Below are 21,850 nucleotides of genomic sequence, written 5' to 3'. Positions count from 1 at the left end.
GTTATTTCGTGTTTTGGGGAGTTCACTGGCAAAGTCTGAAAGCTATCAAGATTTTAAAAGCTTTGTCCCCAGGCGCCTTCCTCGCCCCTTCCCGGGAGAAGCACCCCACAGAGTTTCTCCTCAGCACAAGGCCACACCCGCCGGGGTATCGCACCTGGGGGCGGAGCGGCAGCGGGGCGGTCCCGGTCGCGGCCGGTGGGAGGAGCCAGGGCCGGGAGGGGGTGGCCCGGAGCGGCGCTGCCGGGATGGGAGCTTGAGAGGGGCCGAGTGTTTGTCCGCGGGAGCGCGGTTGCGGTGTCTCCCGCCGGGGTTGGTGCTTGGCGGGACTGAGCTCACTATGGAGCCGGTGACCAGGTGGAGCCCGAAGCAAGTGGTGGACTGGACGAAAGGTAAGAGGGCTACGGCCCGCTTCGTGCCGCGGGAGTTTTCTGGTGTTGGGCTCGGAGTCGGGCTCCCGGCGGGGCGGCCGCGTGGCCGGCGGGGCGAGTGGGGCCGCCGCCGGGCGCCTTTGCCAGCTTTGGCCTCGGCTCCGTGCCCGCCTCCCCCTGCCGAGTCCCGGGACAACCGCGGTGTGCTGCTTGGGAGCTGGCGGCTTTCCGTTCTCTCCTGACTTGTCTCCTTGCCTGGTAGTACACTTGTGCAGACTTCGCCTTGCAAGTTTTAAGGTTTTTGTGGTTGTGGGTTTTGGTTTGGGGGGGGGGGGGGGGCGGGAAGGGGTGAGTCGAGCACCGGACTGCGTGAGGGTGGCTGGCTCCGGGTACATGCATTTGCAGTGGGCTCTCCACAGGGTTCCGTCCCCTTTCTCCGTGGTCGTGCTGGCCAGTCTGCTTGCGTAGGCATCATAACTGTTCTCCTTCAGGCAGATATCGTAAGTTGACTTCCAGCTTTTCAGACTGAAACTGCCGACTGGTCGAAAAAACTTCAGTTTTGTAAGTTAAGCAAAAATTTTATCAACTAGCTCAAGTAAGCAAGAACTCTTAATCCCATCACCATTAAGCAGAATTAAAACGCTGGGCTCCCGCTCGGAGAGTTGCATAGCGGCCCCTCCATCTGTCTGTCCATTCCTCCCACCCTTCATCTCTGGTGTGTGCGCTTGTTTCTCTCCCTCTCCCGCCTATCAAAACTTCCTGGTCTGATTTGAGGTTTGCTCACGATGTTGACATAGCTGCGGAAAAGCCTCAGCGGGACTGGTGGGTGACGGAGGCGTTTGGGAAGGTCTTGGATGGGAGAGAAGGTGGGGACGCTTCAGGCGCTGAGTCGTGGGCTGCACCCGCCATGTGCCCCGTTCGTGCCGTGGGGGACCCCGCGGTGTTGGGTGTTCTTGGGTTTTTCTTTGAAGGTAGGTTGAACCTCAGTTTTGTCAAATCAGGTTGGACTCTGTGAGTGCTTTCTGAACGCTGGTTAAGATATTTGCTGTCACAGTTCCCACTCTACAGGGAATAAATCAAAAGGAAATAGCTATGAATTCAGTGAAGTATTTATGAAATGTACTTCTGTTTTCTTATAGGACTACGTCTTATTGTGATAATCTTTTGTTAAATAAAGTGTTTTCCCAGGCTTTGCTGAAGTTTATGTGAAATGAGAAACTTTTTCAGAGGTGAAAGTTTCCCTGGATTAGAAGTGGCATTTGCTTCCAGCAGCCATTACTCCCGTCTCAGGACCTTAACGCTGATTAGGCTTGTGTGCCTGTGGTCAGCGCTTGGTTGTATTTGGCGCAAGACTGAGGCAGTTTTGGAGAGCAGGCTTATGTTTTCGTACAGTGTGGGGTGGACGCTTCCAGCCCTCCTGAGCCTGAACATGTGCATGAAGGGGCTGGTGCCAGTGAGGGACCGTCTGAGCAGCCTTTGTGAGAAGAGGATTCCAAACAAACGTGCAGTGAAGTTACGCGTTAACATATAAATAGCTTCCACAGAAAGATCTCTCTTTTCTGATTGGTATTAGTTTAAACAGGAGTGCATTGTTCCAATGAAATAAACCTTTTGCTTTGGCATGTGGAATATTTATACAATGCTTTTCCTTCATTGTGTTTTTTCTCTTGGGCGCTGAAAGTTTGTTACCTTGCCAGATTAAAGAGTAAACCTGCTAATCATTTAAAGAGACTTTATTATACTTAAGCATGCTTGGCTTGCTTTCTTGTATAATTTATTTTACTTGCAGATTCCTTGAACAGGTAACTCTTTAGCTGGACCCTCAATTAGTGTTATGCAGACTAATTTGAGGGCTGGCTCTAGTTGGGAGGTGGATCTTCTGACTAATGCAAACACGTGTGTCCTTTGAAATGCAAAGGAATAAATTAAAAGCTGCTGGTGACTTTTGTTTCTCCTCTTGTTGTTCAGTTTCTAGGTAAGCTTTTGACCTCTTTGGTGCGCAGCGTCATTTTATGTCACTCCCTACATGACAAGACTGTAATAAAGAAATGAGATGTGGAAAATTTTTCTTTATGGTTATGCTTTCGTCTCTGCGCATTAAAACTGACACTTTAATAGCTAGCTAACAGCCTTATTAGCACAGTGTTTCATAGTTTATTTTTAATCTGAAATGGTTATTTACTGTGTAGTTCATAACCACTGGATTTTATATTTGACCGAAGACCAATATTCTGTATTTTACCTTATGAATATTATATTGAATTCCCAAGGTTAGTTTTATAGAGCAGGTGATTGGAGGGGAGCTTATACTATTGGTTTTCTTACATGTGCTGTCTAGGAAGGATGATGTCATGATCTTCACTGAATTGGTGAAGCTGTGGGAGAAAGTATTTAGCTGGTGGTATCTGCTGCATGGAGTTAGTGCTGTGGTGCCATGGAGATGTGTTGTGGAAGAATTACATAAATAACTGTGGTGGGAGATGCCAGCTCTCAGTGGGGAGATTGTTTTGCAGATAATGATGCATGTTTATCATACAATGATAAAAATGCATTGGAAAGTTGTAGAGAGTAACGGAAATAATTGGCCTGATTTAATCCCTTTTAATATTCAATGTAAAACTAAGAATATTTCTCCAGGATTTTTTTTTCCTTTGAGAACTTTTTACAATTAAACACCTATACATTCATTTCTTTTTAGTAACTTTTCCAAACCAAAAGAGGCATAAAAATTTCCCTCCATTCCCTGAAACAAACCCCCAAAAGTAGAGTCCAAAAGCAAGCTGTAGGATCACTGCTGGGATAGTCAAGGGTGGTGTGTGTGTTTGTGTGTTTTTTTTTTTTTTTTTTTTTATGGCTTCTGAATAAGTTTTTCTTTAACAAGGTAACTCTTATCCTGAGTAGTTCTATTCTGTGATTTTTTAGCTATTCACTCCTAGGTAAATATGTAAATAAGATTTATCTAGTATTTAAAAGAGAACCTAACAAGAATCAGTAAGTCAAACATGAACATTTTTAGTTTTTTTTTAGTCAGATTTTAAATAAAAAGTACTCTGTTCATTGTTACCAAGAACAGCTGATACCAAACACAGTTGCTTGTCTTCTCTTGCTAATTCAGACTAGAATGCTGCTATTTTTTGTGAACTGGACTGTTTTTTCTGGCAGAGTGTGCTGTACTGACAGTAGTAGGCTATGTAGCTAGCAAGAGTTTGTCTAGTTAAGCTGAATCTGCTGAGGAAGAGTTGTGCTTTTACTTGCTAGCAATTCTCTATGTAGGTGAAGCATTTCTCAAGCTTTGACCAAGGATGTGATTACTTTTTTAGCTACAGTATCAGTATTTGAAAACTGCAGCTGAAATTCTTATAAGTACCTCCACAATTTCTGTCTAGAAGAAGTGATGGTGTAGTTGTAGGATTCTTTTACAGTATGATAGAAATTCAAGTAGTATTTAGGGGCCATATTAAACCATGAGAAGGTACTTTTTTGGCTATCATGCTGTGTTGATTTGACTTGTGGCTGGGTTGATGTGGAGTACATGCTCTTTGATAAAGCTTGCATTGTTTTCCTGGCGATCCTGTGCAGGCTAAGATGCTTATGGCCTTAAAGTATATGTCTGTATCTCACAAAGTATGTACCTGTATCTTGCAGCACTCCATTGTGTGCCTGTGAGACTGAACTCCCCCAGAGTTCCTCGAAAGGGATTCCTGGAGTTATTTGGGTTATTGTGGGACAGGTGCATGGCCATGGAAGTTGTGTCACACCTGTAGTACACTGCTGGCATTCGATTGCAGGCTTGAAGTTTTCTGGCCTATCCTGTGTGCAGAAATCAGCAAGAACTTGTTTAGTTCCATAGGACTATGCATATGGAGAAATATCCAACATAGAAGTGACTTAATTTTACTGACGTGATGACAATTTGAAGGAAACAGAGTGATCTGATGGTGTGGAGAAACTTTCTCTGGTCTCAGAAGCCCCTGGCTACTGAAAACCCTGCACCTAAGGTCATTCCTCAAAAGATGCGAGGGTGAGGAAATCTGCGTATTAGAGAGAGCCTCCTGTGTGAGAAATGTCATTGTCTTATTAGAGAACATTGCTGTGCCTCCTCTTTGTTCGCTGTAGCCTGATCTGTCTCTTCCCCCTGCCCCCGGGCCTCACATACTTATGTGAGTTGTGACTTCCAGCCAAATTTTACACGGTAAAGACAGTTTGACGTGCTTGTGGTTAGAAGCCTCTGTTGTTGTGAGGCTCCATTACAATTTGGCCTTTGTCACTGTAGCTGTAGGCTCAACCAGCTGGGGATCACGCGTTGGCTTTGGTCTCTTTATGGCACTCCAGGTTCAGTTATTCCCTTCCTCAGTATTTCATGGATATCACTTATTCCTGTTCCTGTTATATCAAGAAAAACTCTGATTTCCATTCCTGGTCAAGCTTTTGGGCAACTATATTTATTTATAGGTATGTCTGGGAGAAGTGGGAGAAATTTGGTAATTTATAAATAGTTAGCAATTAATCATGAGGGCTTGGTGTTATTTTTTTAGGGCTATCTTGCTTACCCAGGGAGATTTCAGCAAGGTTAGTCATGTTAACTGTGCATGCTGGGAGCTGCAAACCACAACTGGATTTTAGAAACAATTATGGGTAATGCACAGCACTGGAGTGTGTGTGGTGTGTGTGTTTTTTTTTTTTGTTTTGTTTTTTGGCAGAGTATTTTGTTTTCAGTTAAGAAGAGTAGAGAGCTGATCAGAAGTGGGGCTGCAGAAGATCTTTCCTGTGTTCACAGTTATTTTTTAAGTAACCAAGTATAGAGTATTTGTTCATTTGTTATATAGATCAGAAAATTACATTGAATAACTACTCTTTGCAGATCTCAGTTGAAATTCAGAATATAGCTGGCCCATAGTGTTTACTAGCAGAAGGTGAATTTACTAAATACATGTTTATATTTATTTGTGGTTTGAAACTCAGGAAAAAGCTGCAGGAGTTTGTACTACTGCTGTCTTCAAGTCATTAGTTCATTGTTGCTAAAATCAGTGCATATGTATGAAGAAAACCCCCAAATTTGCCTCTGTCTTCATGTGCTTAGATCATGTTTTCATTTTTTTTTTTCTGCTGTGTTGCATTTTCTGAGCTGCTTGTGGGTTCTGTGATTCCCCTCCCCCCCAATCTTTTAATGTTCATAGTCAGCTCTGTTTATTTGCAGTTAAGTTGCTGTTTAAAGTATTTTAACCAAACATCAGGAAGTCTAAAAGTTGAATGCTGTCAGCATAATATCTGGAAAAGAAACATCATAAATGGTAAAATCGCAACAGTCATTAGTGGAAAGTTGATTGTAACCTTTGAGGAATGTAGTGAAACTGACAATGAATTTTCAGAGTACAAGCAATAACACTTCACAGAATAGAGGATCTGCAGGAGGGACAATGAATCAGCCTGATCTGTTTCACTGGCTTTACACATTCATTAGCTATTGAAATAGATATTTATGTTGTTATGAAATGTAACTAATTTTTGTCAAACATCATATGTGCTGGAGAAAACCAAGCACCTGTGATTGATTTGATAAGATCAAATCGCTGATCTCTGTAACTTTGGTCTACAGACATGCATTCAGTATCTGGCTGAATTGCAATATTGCCTCAGAGCTGAGTTCATTTGGTTTTTTTATACGTACTTCTCTGGCACCCTCTTACATGAAGACAGTTCTTTGTTGCTGTAATGACAAAATCTCTTTAGTTTTTTGGACTGATTCTTATACAAGTAGTTAGGTGTAGGTAAGCAAAGCTTATCTACAGGTGTGCTGTTGCAGTCAAAGCTCTGTGGCATAAATATGATCTTATCTTGCTCCTTGATCAAAGGAAAGAACTCCATTTAAAACTTAATTGGTGCTCCTCAAGGGCTAAGGCTTCTGCTAAAGCAGGTGTTGGTACAGCTTCTAGGTTAATGATCCTGATGTGTCTGTCTTATGTGTGCAAAACGAATGTTGCTTAGGTTGCCATCTTCTTATTAATATCTTTCCTTGTCTCACAGTGTCTTGTGCTACTGCAGTGAAGTTTGCTGGGTGAATATTTTATGAAAAGTTCTGCAAAATGCCCATTTCAACATTAAATAAAATATATCTTGCCTGGTACAGATACTTTCTGAGCCAGAACAGAAGGGCTCAAGGCATTGCCTCCTTTGGATATGAATGTAATGGGCCAGTGAGGCAGGCTGGTTACAGACTTCTGTTGGGCTTTTTAGCTTTTGTAGCTTGTAAAAAACAAACAAAAAACCTCCCACACAAACAAACCAAAACAACTAAAAAACAACCAAAAGAAACCAACCAAACAGAAACAAAAAAACCCCAACCAAACAAAAAACCTTTATCTAATAAGAGAAGATTTCTCCCTTCTGTTCTTATGTCATTGCTGTTGCCCATTCCAAAGATGCTCTGAGCTGCAGGTCTTGGCAGTGCTTCTTGCACCTCCTGAAAACCATTGTAAAAGAAGTGTCCTTGCTGTGATGGCCAAAAGGCAACTCCTTGGTGACAGGTGGAGATGCAAATATAAGAATGAAAATCTACCAGTCCATTTCATCGGGACAGCAGTGTCATAATTTCAGTGCCTTGAAAAGTTAATTTTGAGTTGGCTGCCATCCCACTGATGCAGGAGGCAGAAGAACAAGTTCAGACATGCCTGAAGAATGTGGACTGAAAAACATGTGAAGGGACCAAGGGATGGAGTTGTGCCTGGAGAATATTGTAAAGCAAAACTGAAACCCCGATACGTGCTCTGACCTTTGACATGAGTGTGTTTGCGTGTGTGGTGTTGTGGTTTGTGTGGGTTTTTTTTTGTGTGTTTTTTTTTTTTTCCCTCCATGGATAGTTCTAGTCATGAGACGTACTCTTTCCTTCACTTCCTTCACAAGGTACAGGATTCTTTCTGTTTGTATTCTATTAGCTTCACCAAACAGAATTTTAAAAGGATTATGGCAAAACATAAAACTTGGTAATTGTTGGCATTCCTAACACAGGCTGTAATGGAAACTTTGGAAGAGAGAGGAGACAAAAGATAAATGTGCTATAAATTCTATGTACTTCTTGAAAACTTTGAGTATTCCATGTAGGACTTGAACTTGAGCTGTACTTGCGTTATATTTCTCAAGAGGTATATTATTACATACTCTGGCTTGTATAAACATAAAAGCATTGTAGTTATTTCCTTGTATTTAAACACAATCCTTCATTTTTTTTTTTCTCTAACTATGCATACTTAACGCTATTTCAGACAATAACACCAGATAAATAAATCCATGTGTGACTGAAACAAGAACCTGGGAATCAAACTGCCAGTAACATTTTTATTTCTTGCTGATTTTGGTTTTATCTCATGACAACATGTGTTAACCATCACTGAATTTAAATTAAAAAAAAGAAACAAAACATGGTTTGCCCTCAGTTATGATTAGGATTTAACAGTAATCTTAGAGGAGTATGTAATATTGGCACTTGACTGAGAATGGGATTCACTGCTTATTTGGCAGGGTAGATGTGGGTTTGATGCAGCAGTGCTGAAGCTGGAGCATTAAAATGGACTGAGATGGATGCTCTGTTTCCATAGCAGGTACTCACTGGCAGTGGAGGCTCTCAATAGAGGCGGACCTATTTTTATGCTTGCTCTTATGATAGTTGCATGGTTCTTAAATATTTTGCTGCTTACTGCTTTATTACCATATACCTACCAGACTGATGCTGGTTGGTAGGATTCTGCCTAGTTGTGGTACTTCTATTCCAATTTTAAAAGGATCAAGAGAAGACTGGAGTAGAGCCTTGAGAAACAAAGTCTCTGGGGAAGAAGTGTTCTTTTGGTCCCTTATACAATTCTTATCTTGATTTAATTTTAGCGTGTCATTATTGCAGTGTCCCTGGTGCTTTGCGGTCTTTATTCTTTCAGCACACCTCTCAGTGGGAATTTACTGTTGTTTTCATTTTAAAGATAGAATTAACTTTGTGAGGAATTTGGGGTGTGCCTACCTTAAACAGTACAGGTCCAATTAACCTGAAGGAAGTAATGTATGTAGTAGAGGCAGTATTAGCATGTTTGTCTTGGCTGTTTTAATTCCATAATGCAGTCATGTTGCTTATAAACCTCTGAAATGTCTGTTTGGGCTACTTCAAGTGTCCTATTTATGGCTCTGCATCGTGAAGCATACAGTGAAAGTGATTTGCCTCTGGTCATACGGTGGGTCGCATTCAAATCAGTATTAAGACATGATTAATTTAGATGTCCATACTCCTGTTATAGTCACTGGAGCCTAGAGAGTGGCTCAACAGATCTTTGTCTTAGTGTCTGTTACATGGCAAGTTGAATCATGTTCTGGGTAGGGCTCCATTGAGTATCCTGGAAGTTCAAGCATGTCAGTCTCCAAATGGGTTCATCCCATGGTGTCTGCAGCACAGGAAGAAAACTTGCAGGCCCTGGTTCAATGTTGTAGTTACTGGGTCATCTTTTCTCTTTTGGTTACCTGAGAACTGCTGGGGTGCGGGAAGTCATAACAGCAAATGAGGTGACATACTTGCTTAAGAAAATGGAGCATGGCTGCATTTAGGGTTGTTAGGATAGTACTAGTCAATAGGCAACTGATGGACAAAAGAGTTTTTGAATGTAATCTGTGATATGTCTGTGGGAGAGCTGTAATTGTTTTGTGCTCTTTAGCATCTGATGAAAAAAATTGTATGTTTTAACACAGAGTTCTTAAAATATGGCTTGGGAGAGTCATAACAGATACAAGTGTGATAACTTACCTCTTCTGTCCTTTTTGTCTAGTTCCGGTGCAGCGTCTTGAGTCAGTGAACTACCTTTTAAAGCTATGCAGAAAGATGGGCAGCACCTCATATTATTGCATGAAAAAGCACCATCTAACAATTGTAACTGAAATAGGGGTAGCTGATACTTTTTGGGTATTTGTGGTATAATTAGAAACACTTAGAGCTGCCTTCTGGAGCTACTTGGGATTCTTTTTACAGCAGAAACCCTTCCTATCTAATGGTGTTAGCCATGATGGGAAAACAGTAGGAAAATGTTTTCCAATGATTTGCTGGAACCAGACATTTCAAGTAGCTAGTCTTTAAAATTTTGGGAAGATGTTAAATATTTTGTCTTCTTAGACCACATCACAGTGCTTAGGTTCCGTGCTAGTGAGCATTTTGGTGTATGAAACAAGGCAAACTGACAGTTGGACACTGGGATGTGGCCATGGTACCACTAGCAACTCTGCATGTCAGCTTTTAGTGTGGTAAGTTTAGTACTGGCTTTTCAGGGCAGTACATCTGGTGAGGAATTCCAGCTCCCAGTAGAGTCAATCCTGTGCTAGGCATGCCTGGAGACTTTTCTTGAGCTGTTATTCACAGACATACTCGTTTTCCAGATTGTCAGCTGGTATGTATGCTTACAGGTTTTGCTCAAATTAACATGGCTCGGTTGCTGCAGAATACTGAATGGACTGTGTCATTTCTAACCCGTGTATAACTGAGCAAAATGCATGTAATTCTATTGTCCAGTATCATCCTCAATATTCCAAAGGTTATGTGTGTGCTGAAATGGAAACTTAGTTAATTATCTCTTGTGGCTTTACTCAAATACGCTTTGCTCTTTAATATTCCTCCCTGTTATTTGGTATTCTCAAATATCTGTTAGCTTTTGAACACTAGTCTTCTATTAAGATATAAACTAATTTTATTTCACCTACAGCATCCCCCTAGCAGCAGCTTTGTTAGCCATATATGCAAGGACCCTCCCTAGAGCTGCTTCTGGCACCTAGGAGTTATGCACTCCCTGGAAGCTGCACCAATACAGTTGTATTCTGTAACAGATCTTCCAAAAAAGACCTCACAGAAAAACCAAAACCAACCAACCAAACCCGAGTCCCCGAACTTCATTTTAGCTGAAATGCTGTGAGAAAGAAGCAAGTAGCCATCAATTGAATTGAGTGACTTCCCTACAAATATCTGATGGTGTTTTGCTGTGCCTTTAAAGTATCAGGAAGACTCATTTGGAGCTTCAGCAGAGGGTCAGCAATATCTTGTCACCACCCTGCTAAGATGGCCTCTTCATAGTCACAAAAATCCTATATGGGGATGTCAGATGAAGTGGCTGAAATACAGGGCTTTTTCCTGCCTTTTTCCACTCCATTTTTGCATCTAGGAAGGAAGTAGGGCTCCTGGTCATGTTAGTGATGTTTTGGATATGTGTATGATTCAGACAGAGCCCTCAGGCAGCTTTGCCACCACTGACAAAGAGGCCTTTGGCTTTCTTACAGTTGAGGTGTTGCACTTGAACTCTGAGGTCTCTGCTCTTTTAGGAAGTAGCATTGTCACTGCACACCTAGCTAGGGCTGTAAGACTGTGTGGAATGATGAAAATGTGTCAGGCAGCTAATTGTTTGAAGCAATTGCTTTAGACGTTTAAAGCAATTATAAAAAAATGAAAGAAACTGAGAGATTTGGTGATTGACTGCTCAGTTGATAAACCTTGTTTTTCGGCAGTGTTGAAAGGAAGCTGAGATGCTTCAGTGAAATTCTTTAAAATGCCTATTGTATTGGGTGCCTCAAGGCAGGTCTCTCCTGTCACTGGGACAACATTATCAGTGTATTTTACTGCTGGAAAGTTGGTGTGTGTGGTGTGTCGTGTGTTTCCTTTTTTTTTTTTTTTCCTTTCCTCCCTCCCTCCCTCCCTCCCTCCCTCCCATCTCTGGTCTGGCTAGATGTGCTAACTGTATCAGTCTTTTCTTCTCCCCCTCTCGGCTGTATTTATTGCTTCAAATGTATGCTGGCTACTTTTACTCTCAGATTTTTGTGGCCAGGCCTTCTAGCATTGCTCTGCACATCTTCCCTCATCTGTTGTTGGGAGCCCAATAGCTACTTTACCTGAAGACCTTTAAGCTTTCTTATCCTTTTCACATTGCTGTGAAGCTCTACTCAAAGCTGTCAGCTGTGATGGCATCAACCTTCCCAGCCCTTTGCAGGTGAAGAGTGACAGCTAGCATAGTGAAATGATCACCTGTCTAATGGTGTGGAGTGTTATTCCTTGTCTTATGTTCCTTTCTCTGTTTCAGGCTCCCTTTGGACAGGGGTTGGCATTTTTGTTCTTTGGTCTTGAGGCTCTTTGTGTACTGGCTCATGGAAAGGACTCGGATATGCTATATAAAAGAATGCAAACAATAACTTGTAAGAAGCTAGAATTCCTGATGTAAATAATGTGGGGATTTTTAACATGAAGTAATGTATGCATCCAAGTAATGACAGTGTCTCCTAGGAGAATCCAGTATTGACTCTTAGGGATCTGTCCATGATGGAAAGAAGTATGCACTGTCAGCATTTGTCTGTTAATGTCATTCAGCTTGCTGTGACATAGTATTATAATAGCAGATGCTGATGGCTGGAGATTCTCATGTGCCTGTACTTATGCCTCCCTGGTGACTGAGAGATTGTAAGGTGCTAGTCATAAATGTTTCGTAACAGTGTAGGAGGTTGTCATCTAAAAGGCTGCCTATCTGACAGCTACATCAGCTGTTGCCTTGCAGCAAACTGCTCCCTGACAAGCTCCTGGGTGTAACAGTAATCACAGTGTTTGCAAGGGTGCGCACACAAAGGAGAGGCAGATGTGAGTAATGGGCCTTGCTGCAATCAGCTGAAACAGTTCCACATGGTGGTGTGAGAAGGCAGCCAAACCAAATTAAAGGGATCACCCCATTTTTTCCTGAGAACCAAGAGGCAGGCAGTTTTGCAATGTTGCCTCTTGCTTCCACTGTGGGAACAGGCATCAGAGTGTTAATTGCCAGAGTTCAAGAAAAAGAGCTCTTGTGACTAATGAACTGATCCTTCAACCACAAAAGCCTTGAAACTTTTAAATGGCACACTCTTAATTGCATGTTTGGGATGAAGGCCCTACGGCAGGGGGTTGTTGCACGCATACAGGCTTTGTGTTAGAAATACAGACGTGTACAGTGTACTGTTACTGCTTTTAGCAAATGAAATTATTTTGGGTTTGACCTATGGAAGGATACTATCTGTTTTTAGGGTCAGTAAAGACCCTTTTTTGTGCTTGCTAAGGAGTATAAAAATTACTCCTGGAGGAAAGGTGTTTCCAGCAGAAGGAGCCTAACCTATTAAAGTTGAGGAAGGCAGCCACCTTAAGACGTACGCTTCAAAGGGGACAGTGCTTTTGTGTTGCCTGTAGTCAGTGTGTAATTACTGTGATTAATATTAATATTGCATGTGACTGAATTCTGTGCTTACGCTTACTTCCATCTTATTCCTCTGGAAGAGTGTTTATCCATACTGTTGTGAAGAAGTTGCTAGCAACAGTAAACCAGATGAACAGAGACTTGGTGTTGGGATTCAGGGACTGGTGAAGTCCAGCTCGGGATAAAGTAGGCAGAAGTTTTGATTTTTGTCTCTGACTGACTGGAATGAATTGGGCTTTTTTCAAGTTGGGTTATTGCTTTGCTGTGTCTGGTGGGGGTCTGGCCTGTCCCAGAGCTTCCCAAGTCCCGTCAGTTCCCACTCTAGGAAGAGCTGCTGCTTTCAGCTCTGGTCTTGCAAATAACTGCATGTTTTTGTTTTGTATTGCCCTCATTCCAGCATGTGTGCACATGAGAGGGGAAACAGAAGTTGAAGTTTAGTGCTTGCAGACCAAGAGGTTGATGACAGTTTTATATCTGTTAAAATAAAAAATAAAGAGGGTAAAATATATGTCTGTGTTTTCTCACATAAGAGGGATGGGATGTCTAGAGTGAGTAACTTGGGGACTTCTGTGTTACCCTGTTTATTATATGCCTGTAATGCTCTTATGTGGATTGCTTGTTTTTGGGATATTGCTAGTTCAGCCAACTTGAAATAAACACTAGGACAGAAAAATAATGTCAAAAATTTTTGTACGTACTGTAGTTAAAGAAGGGTGATGGCTTAAATGGCAGTTAAATGGTCTCTGGGTGAATTCTTCAAATGGAAGTATTCAGTAGTATTTTCTCCTTTTCTTTCCTCTTGTGCCTGTATTGCTCTTCATTCCCATTATTTTCCTGTTACGTGGTCTTCTTTCCCATGTGGTACTTTGTCATGTTGGTCTTACATGGATAGGAGCTGTCTTGCTGTCTCCTGACTGTTTTATAACAGTTTTGAGAGGATTTTGGACTACTTTCCTCATTAAAGAAGATGCTTATAGAAGTGGGCAGTAGGAGAAAATGTTTTGATGAATGGCATTAGTCCTTGGGTGGAGAGTCCTCATTCTTTTCCAGCGAATGGCAAGCAGAAGACAGGAGTGCCCGGTAGCCTCTGTGGTCACATTTTGGAAGTAAGTTGGTAGTTCGCAGCTTTCTGCTTATGGATCTCCATTAATTTTGAAGAGGATACATTTGGAGTTGGTGGGTTTTCTGGAAGTTTTGGTAGAAGAGCACATGGGGATGGTGCCATCTTCTCAGTAGCAGTCTTGGTTTGGGAATGCAAAGCCAAGTCTACATAAAGAGAGCATCTGTGTGAAATGCTGTTTCTTTCCTACCATTTTGAGAACTTCTGAAAATCACTAATGCCTTTAATTTAAAAAAGAACCACCCCCCTCTCCCTCTATCTCCCTACCACTTACCTTCTCCCCACTGTTCCTCCCCCCCTGTAAGACCTAATGATTAACTTAGGTATAAATAAGGTCACTACAGTGCCTATAAGTGAAGAACAAAGATGAACAGTGATCAAACAGGCTTCCATAAATAACCATCTTGAAAATCTATCATGGCATAGTAAACAAATAGGAGTACTCCCAGGGGTTGAGAAGGATCCAGCTGGTTACGTGTTCTCTCTCACCTTACACAGCAGCACACAGAAGTATTACTTCTGAATTGACATTTCCAAATACATCCTTTGGCACAGTGAGCAATTTCTTATGATTTGGAAGTCTGAAAATTGCAAAGAGATTGCTACACAGTATTAACCGTGTCACAGATCAACAGTCCAAGCTGTGGAAATTCAGGTAGCCTGGAAATAAGGCTCTGTGATACTTGAGATAAAATATGGATCCAGGAGAGAGGCTGCTTGGGCAGCTTTAAAATGGTCAAAACAACCAACTGTATTGGAACAAAACTTATGATATTTCTGGATCAAGTGTGGTGTCTTTTTATTAGTGGACAAACTGCTTCTTCTAAGTTTCTATGCCCTTGAGTTTTATACACTGATACCCATCAGATGGGACTTTTACAAAAATGATGCAACTTTTAAAGATGGGGAAAGGGAAGGGGGGGGGTGTGTGAGAAAAAAGTAATAATTTTTTGAAGGAATTTTGTAACCTTTTTACATGTTTTGAATTAATGACTCTAGTGAGTCTATTCTGTGACTGAGGTAGTTATAACTCCTTTGAAAAATCAGGAGCAGAGCAGATCATATTTCAGTTTTGCTCTGGAAAATTATGTTGATGACAAGATAAGTATTTGTTAGAGTAAAGTGGCCAGGCTTCTTCCAAATCTGTATTTCAAGGACGAGCAAAGCTTTGAGAATTTTACAGTGTTAATTAAATATAATTTAGTTTTTCTTTCTATGCCATTCTTCAAGTGTGATGTTAGTCATGGAACTACATGAGGTGTTCAATTTCACATAAAACCTTGCATTTACTACTTCTCGTTATTTCCACTCTTCGTACTGATTTACAAAAAACACTGAAGTTTGTAATAGCTGGTAGAGGACTTCATCCAACTTCTGAGCACCAACAGAGTTCTTGATTATTATGTTTTTTAAACTTCATGGTATTTGAAAGGTAAACAGAGGAGCAGTGAGTAGAAGAAAAATAAGAAATTAGTTTCTAGGTGACCCTAGAAATAGAAATTAGGGAGGAGAACATATTTGACTTAAACAGGTGCAAGAATTATTACACCCACTGTTTTTAGGACAGTATTTGCATATGTTTGATTTTTAGCCTGGTTTTCACCTGTTTCAGAGACTTTTGGCTTGTGTTCATTCTTTGTGATTTACTACCGTGTTAAGTGCAGTCATCCGTTCCTTGCTCTTGGAGTTTCTTGCATGTCTTCATAACCCAGGATAGGGAATTGAAGAGTTTTATCTGTATTATTTTACTGTTAATGGGTATCTCCCATTGTTAGTGTCCAACTAAATAGCCATATCCTTGTGACTATGTACTTGGGGTAGCTAAAACAGAGTCTGCATTCAGGAAACTGCAATATGCAACTGGATTTTCTGGAAAGCAGGAACACAAATCTATTATAGTGATGCAGAAGTTAATAGGTGACATTTTGATCACTGCTCTTAATACAGCAGCAGATCCGTGGGTTATTTTTGGTGCTTAAAGTTAGGTTACAGGATCAGGATGAGCGCCTCATTGTAAAAGATTGCATATAATCTCCCATGTGCACACACATACACACATAGCGCGGTCCCCAAGGAGTAAATTATGTCAGACATTAAGAATGCAAACAATTTATGGGATTTTTCAGCCCTTTGTGCATCTGTTTTGCAAATACAGAACTCAAAGCCTTAAGGAGAGATTGTTCACTTAATACTTACTTAAAAGTAGAGCTGTTAAATGGTTGGTTTATTATCTTCATCAATGTTAACTATTTAGCCTTATTTAAAATCCAGCTTAGAGAATCCTCCCCCATGGTTACTCTACATATGTAGACATGGCTGATGTGAAGTTTGATATAACTGAAATTAGGAGTAATAGTGTTTGGGATGAGGGAGAAGTATGGTCCTTATAAGGTGGATCAGCTACTGGATAAACAGTCATTTTCTCCATGGGTGGCTTGTCAGTTTTTAGGAGGCATCTGCCTGTTTTTGCCTCTTGCAAGGGTTGTCTTTCTGTACCAGTTCCTGTCCTTTCAGATGTTGAATTTAGCACTTAATTGAGATGGGCATGGGAGCTCTTTTTAAAATGGACTGTTGATTAATTTGTTTTGTATGAAAGCTAATGAAAGAAGTTAACATACAAAGATATTTTGCTAAAAAAGCTTTGAAAGTATCTTTTTAAAGAAATAAACAGTGGCATAGAAAACATGCTGTATGAGGAAAAATTGACTATACATGAGAAATCAGTGATGCTATGTAGACAAAGAGAACTGTTAAATGCATGAGAATAATCAACTGAAGAAGCATTGCTTTGAAGTGTCAGTAGGCAAAAGATGATACAGGTGGAAATACAGGTGGCTGTATGTTACTGGGGTTAACTCTCTGTGAAGCAGAAGCATTTCCTCATTCAGACTGCTTTGAATTTCTGACACCTTGAAGTTTCATCATGTGATGGTGCTGATGCAAGCTGTGTGTTACTGTGAATACATTAACATTACAATTGAAATTACAAGACTTTATAAAGGGAATGGCTCATTAAATTGTCCAGGAGTCCTCCCATGTCTGGTGTTGTTGTGAAAATAGTTTCTAAATTTGGTTGTGAATTACTTTAAAGTATAGTAAAAACAAAGTTAGGTGAGATAGAAAAGTACTGTGATAGGGAGCTGCCTGTTGTTAAGTTTATCTTTATGTTGGCTTCTTGGAAAACCGGAGCAGGGAGGTGTGAGGGATGGGGTGAAATTGCCGAAGGACATACCCCTTGGTAAGAAGTGAAATGTTGCTTCGCTTTAAGCAATATTATACAAAGTGACTGATGGTAATAACATCTGAGTCCCATAAGACCAGTCTGACCAGCAGCCTGGGACACTGGTGTGACACATGTTGTGTCAGTTTTGAACACTTAGTAAATGCACTTGGTGTGTCTTGAATGCTTTGTATCTGGGGATATGGTGAGAACACTGGCATGCAGGAGGGACTTCATTGTTATGTCAGGCACTGACAGTGCAGAGACCATCTCCATCTCTGTCCCATCTTCTCTTCCCTTCCCCCCTCCCCTGCAAGTACTTGGACGGGCAAATAGGATTGTCAGCTGTACCTTGTAGGACCACCTATTAACCTGCTGTGCAACTCTACATCCCACACCACAGCATATTCCTTGCTGTCCTGAAAGTTTTGCGTATTCACTGCCTATTGTCCAACTTCCCATCAGTCATTAAAGTGCCTTCTTATATTCAGTAAGTCCTTAGTGTCAAATGCAGTCCTGTATCATCTCTGGTTTCTCCGTGATACTTATGTAGTACATTTCCAAAAACCTGTGCCTTGCATGCTGTCCTTTGCTGCCAGGCTGTGCACTAGTGTCTCAGGAATGGTTATGCTGGTCCACGACACAGAGCTTGTCCAGCCTGGTATTTGCAGCGTTTTTCTATTGCACTGGCGTGCCTCCCAGAAGATAATCAAACACAGCCAGAGCATCTGATGGGCGCCTCATCACCTCTAGTTTAGCTCTCTGCACCACTGTTGTTATGGATAGGACCTGGAAGGTTTTCTGGCAAGGTGGTGGTAGTATGGTATAGGTGAGAAAGAAGAGGATCAGGGATGTTGGAGAGAGGAATGGATGGTCAATGGGAAGAATGAGACTAGAGGGGTGGTCTTTAGCCATACAACATGACTTGGAGACAGTATTGTAATTCTGTAATTTCCATAGTTTCTGGAGTTTTTTGCCTCTGGGGACTTAAATGATTCAATTTTCCTGCTATGGATTAAGCTACACTTAATATACTTATTTCACTAGAACAATAAAAAGAGATTGTTTCCATTTAAAAAAATAGCTGGTTCCTGTAATCTTGTGGATGACTCTACAGCTAGCCTTGAGACTATTTTAGGTTCAGTGCTATTATACTTCTGTGAGTGTTCTGGTTTTGGCTGGGATAGAGCTAATTTTCTTCATAGTAGCTAGCATGAGGCATGAGACTATGTTTTGGATTTGGTATATGCATAAGCTTTTACTTTACCTAATTGAACTCTCAACCCATGAGCTTTCTCATCTTTCCCATTGCAGGGCAAACAAGCGAGTGAACGTCTGGGTGGTGCTTAGTTGCCAGTTGGGGTTAAACCATGACACGTAAGCAAAATAATGAAGTGTTTTAAAGGCTTGTTTGGAATAAAAGTTCTCCTGTAAAAAGTGTGTGTTAGACTAGTGGTATAAAAATGTAACCACCGAACAAATTCGGTATGGTTATGCGAGTTGGAAAATTCTGGGAAATGTATTTCTCTGCGGCTGCACTGATTTAGTGAAAACATCTGTATGTTAGTGGCAGATACAAGATTTATTTCGGACTTCTCGTTGGAGCTGTTAATGGGTGTGAGGAAATATACCTCTCTCTAAGTAGGGTCCACAGCTCTTCCAGTGAGGAGCAGCCTGGGGGGTCTCAGGAGGTGCAAGCCAGGTCTCTAGCAGATGAGGTCTGCTCAGCACAGTGGTGCCACTTTCTGCTATTTATCCACCATCCCCCCGCAACTCTCTGCCCTCATTCTCTGCAGGAATTCTACAGCAAAAATGGCAGACAAGGTTGTGTCCTCCTACTTCTTTTCCTAGTTTACAGCCCATTGTACTAGCTGAAGCTGCTGCTGATGTTGAGTTTATGAAGGTCCTGTTGTGGTGGTTGAGGCACAGGCATCTGTGCAGTTTGCCTTCTTCTGTCAACATGTTAAGTGACTGGGACAAATCTGGCTTTGATGGTGTGGGGAAGCTTTACCTGAGTTTTGGATAAAAGTGAGTTGGCAGTAACCAAGTATTCATCTCTTTGTGCCGTCTGGGGTCCAATGAAGTGAATGTTCTGAGGTTATGTCCTCCTGCCTGTTGCCTCTTTAGTGAGAGTGTGAGTCAGGGTGTTTGACCATCCTGAAAATGAGATGGCAACTAGTCTCCTACCTCAGTTCTTGTTGCCACCTAGCTGCAGAAGAGACAGGTGCCCATGGGTGGTTTGTTTCTGAAGTAGTCATCCCAAATGCTCTGTACAGGAGAGGGCACATGGTGAAGTGGATTGATTCTGTACAAAGCCTAGCACTGTATGGAGGGACTGACAAAGGTCTTGTCTGGAGATTCTTCTCAACTGCAGCTTTTAGTGGCCAGATATCACTGTGATTTCATTCCTACCGAAAACCCTACTGTGCCTAGGCAAAGCTGTTACTTGCATCAGTGGAAGGAACAATTAATTTTTCAGTGAGAGGGAAAAACAGACCTACCTTGACTACAGAAGTTGCAAATTCCTGTTAGAGTATAATTTAGAATGTATTGGCCAGCATGTCTCAAAGTGTGCTTATTATGAAGAAAAAGCCTTAGTGGAGTGAGAAAAAGGACTACTGGAATAGCTTGGTTTTCTCCGCTTTTTTCTTTTTATTTTAACACTTGCTTTTTTATTTTTTTTTTTTTTTTTGCCTGCTGAAGGACTTGGTTGTTCTTTGAGCCCATGTGCATTGGGAAACAACTTCTGAGCATAGTAAAGGAGTGAGATTTTTTTCAATGCCAGTGTGGAACAGAGCACCAATGTTTAAACTCTGGTGAAAGTTTGTCAGAGTTTTCACACAGTATATGAGGTCGATGTGTTATGTCAGTAGTTGCCTGTAGGACATATTAGTGTATTCTGTTGTGTGTGAAACAGGTCTACACTCATTGCTGAAGTGGAATTAATAAAGTCTCTCTATGCTGGGGTAACAAAGTAACTAACCTCTGTTGCTGCTGTGTTTAAGCACCACCTTTTGATTAGTCACAGCCATCAGTTGCAAGCAGCAAAAAAAAGAACATAATTTTCTAGAGTGTAGGAAGGAGCTGGCAGTGTTTTTGGATATTTTAAATCCTATTGCATCTATTTTTCACCACTGTCATTTAGTCGTCTTTCTTACCCCTCCTAATGCATGCATGCATGCATGCAACTTCAAAGTCACATTGAGTGATAATTCTTTTACCATGCTACAAGGTCCATATTTGCTGATGCTGTCAGTCATGCCTTCAGCAAAATTCTTTTAAGTGGTGACAAACACCAGGGTATGTTCAATGGAGGCACTTGCTGTCAAAAGAGTTTGAATGAATTGGTTCAGGAACCATGTTTTTGGTAACAATTAAAGGTGAATTTTTCTGCCATTGCAGTAGTCTGCTATAGTATGCAGCACCAAGCTCTGTGGGTTTCAAATAATTTTTTTGGGGTGGGGTGGGGGGGAGGCTACACTGATTGCTAGATATAATAGCAAAAACTTAAGGTGAAAAAGAATAACAAGATCTTGGTCATACTTGCTGGAGGTGCTTCTGTGTCAGTGGAGTGCCATTTCAAACTCATTCAATTTCAGCTATTTTAAATGCAACCAACAGACAAATAGGCACACCTTTGCATGTATTAGTATGTTGGGCAAAGGGATGTTGTCTTGTTTCAGTTTGGAGTTTATTTTAGTTCTTAAGTGCTACTAGAGCAATAAATATTGATTAAAGTGCATCATTGCAGCTGCTGCTCTTTAATTTAGTTAGTGCAACATGAGCAAAGCAACACAATACCCAGAGGATGAATGTTAGTTGCATTTTGCCACAAGTAGGATATTGTTTTTACTGTGAAGTTTAGGGAGGATGTTGTCACCAGTGTCCCTGAAGACATATTGTGTTATTGGCTAGGAAGCTATTTGGGCTTGTCTGCCCAGAGCAGGTGTGTTCTCTCTTTTAATGTGTTTTGCATGCATTTGCTGAATGTTGGCTTTCATTGCATGTTCTACTGAAACTTAGAGTGCCAGGTCTATCTGCATACAACATATGGGTATGCTCTGCTTTCATCTCATTTATTTAGTTTGTCAAACAAAATCTGTTAAAGCATGGAAAGACTTGCTTTTTCCAAGTATAGCTGGTCAGGGAGTGATGTAGTTGGCTCTTAAAAGAGAAAACCTAAGTATGAGTGTTGTATTGTGTGAAGATGCTTGATGCAGACAGAGAATGTACACCAAAGCAGGAAAAAAAAAATAAGCATCAGTTTTCTTTCTTTTTTTTTTTTTGCATCTTTCTCTGGTCAGCAGTCCTGTTCTGGTGGTGGCTGGGATTAGCGGAGTTGCAGCTGAAATGCTGCCAGCAAGAGATTGTGCTGCCAGGTGTTTGAGGTCTTGAATATGAGCCCTTGTTTGTGGTTCCTTTTCTTCCTTCTTGGAAACCAGTTTTCCCAAGTGTTCTGGTTTTGTCTGGGATAGTTATTTTTCTTCCTAGTAGCTGGTATAGTGCTGGGTTTTGGCTATAGAGTGAGGATAATGTTGATAACACACTGATGTTTTAGTTGTTGCTAGGTAGTCAAGGACTTTTCAGTTTCTCATACTGCCCTGCCAGCAAGAAGGTGAGGAGTGCACAAAAGGTTGGGAGGGGACACAGCTGGGATAGCTGAACCCAGCTGGCCATAGGGATATTCTACACCATATGATGTCATGCTCAGCATATAAAGCTGGAAGAAGGAGGAAGGAGGGGATGTTCAGACTAATGGCGTTTGTCCTCCCAAGTAACCATGGCACATGATGACCCCTGCTTTCCTGGAGATGCTGAACAGCTGCCTGCCCACGGGAAGGAGTGAATGAATCCCTTGTTTTGCTTGTGTGCACAGCGTTTGCTTTACCTATTAAATTGTCTTCATCTCAACCCACAAGTTTTCTCT

The 21,850-nt window shown here is 41.3% G+C and overlaps 1 protein-coding gene across 3 annotated transcripts in view; it reads left to right on the top strand.

The window, feature by feature from the left end:
* Positions 1–214: 214 nt before the first annotated feature.
* Positions 215–21,850, top strand: part of CNKSR3 (CNKSR family member 3) — a 58,903-nt gene continuing 37,267 nt past the window's right edge. Inside the window, exon 1 of one of the 3 annotated variants that reach the window (XM_065833644.2) lies at positions 215–389. In XM_065833644.2, coding sequence (XP_065689716.1) covers positions 338–389 — 52 coding nt within the window. In that variant the 5' untranslated portion in view covers positions 215–337. Of the gene's footprint in view, positions 390–1,260; positions 1,340–21,850 lie in introns of those variants that run through there. The other 2 variants (XM_065833645.2, XM_071806436.1) reach the window with 2 other exon arrangements.

Source organism: Patagioenas fasciata, chromosome 3, assembly GCF_037038585.1.
Source record: "Patagioenas fasciata isolate bPatFas1 chromosome 3, bPatFas1.hap1, whole genome shotgun sequence".
Taxonomy (NCBI): Eukaryota; Metazoa; Chordata; class Aves; order Columbiformes; family Columbidae; genus Patagioenas; species Patagioenas fasciata.
This window is presented reverse-complemented; position numbering and strand designations above follow the sequence as displayed.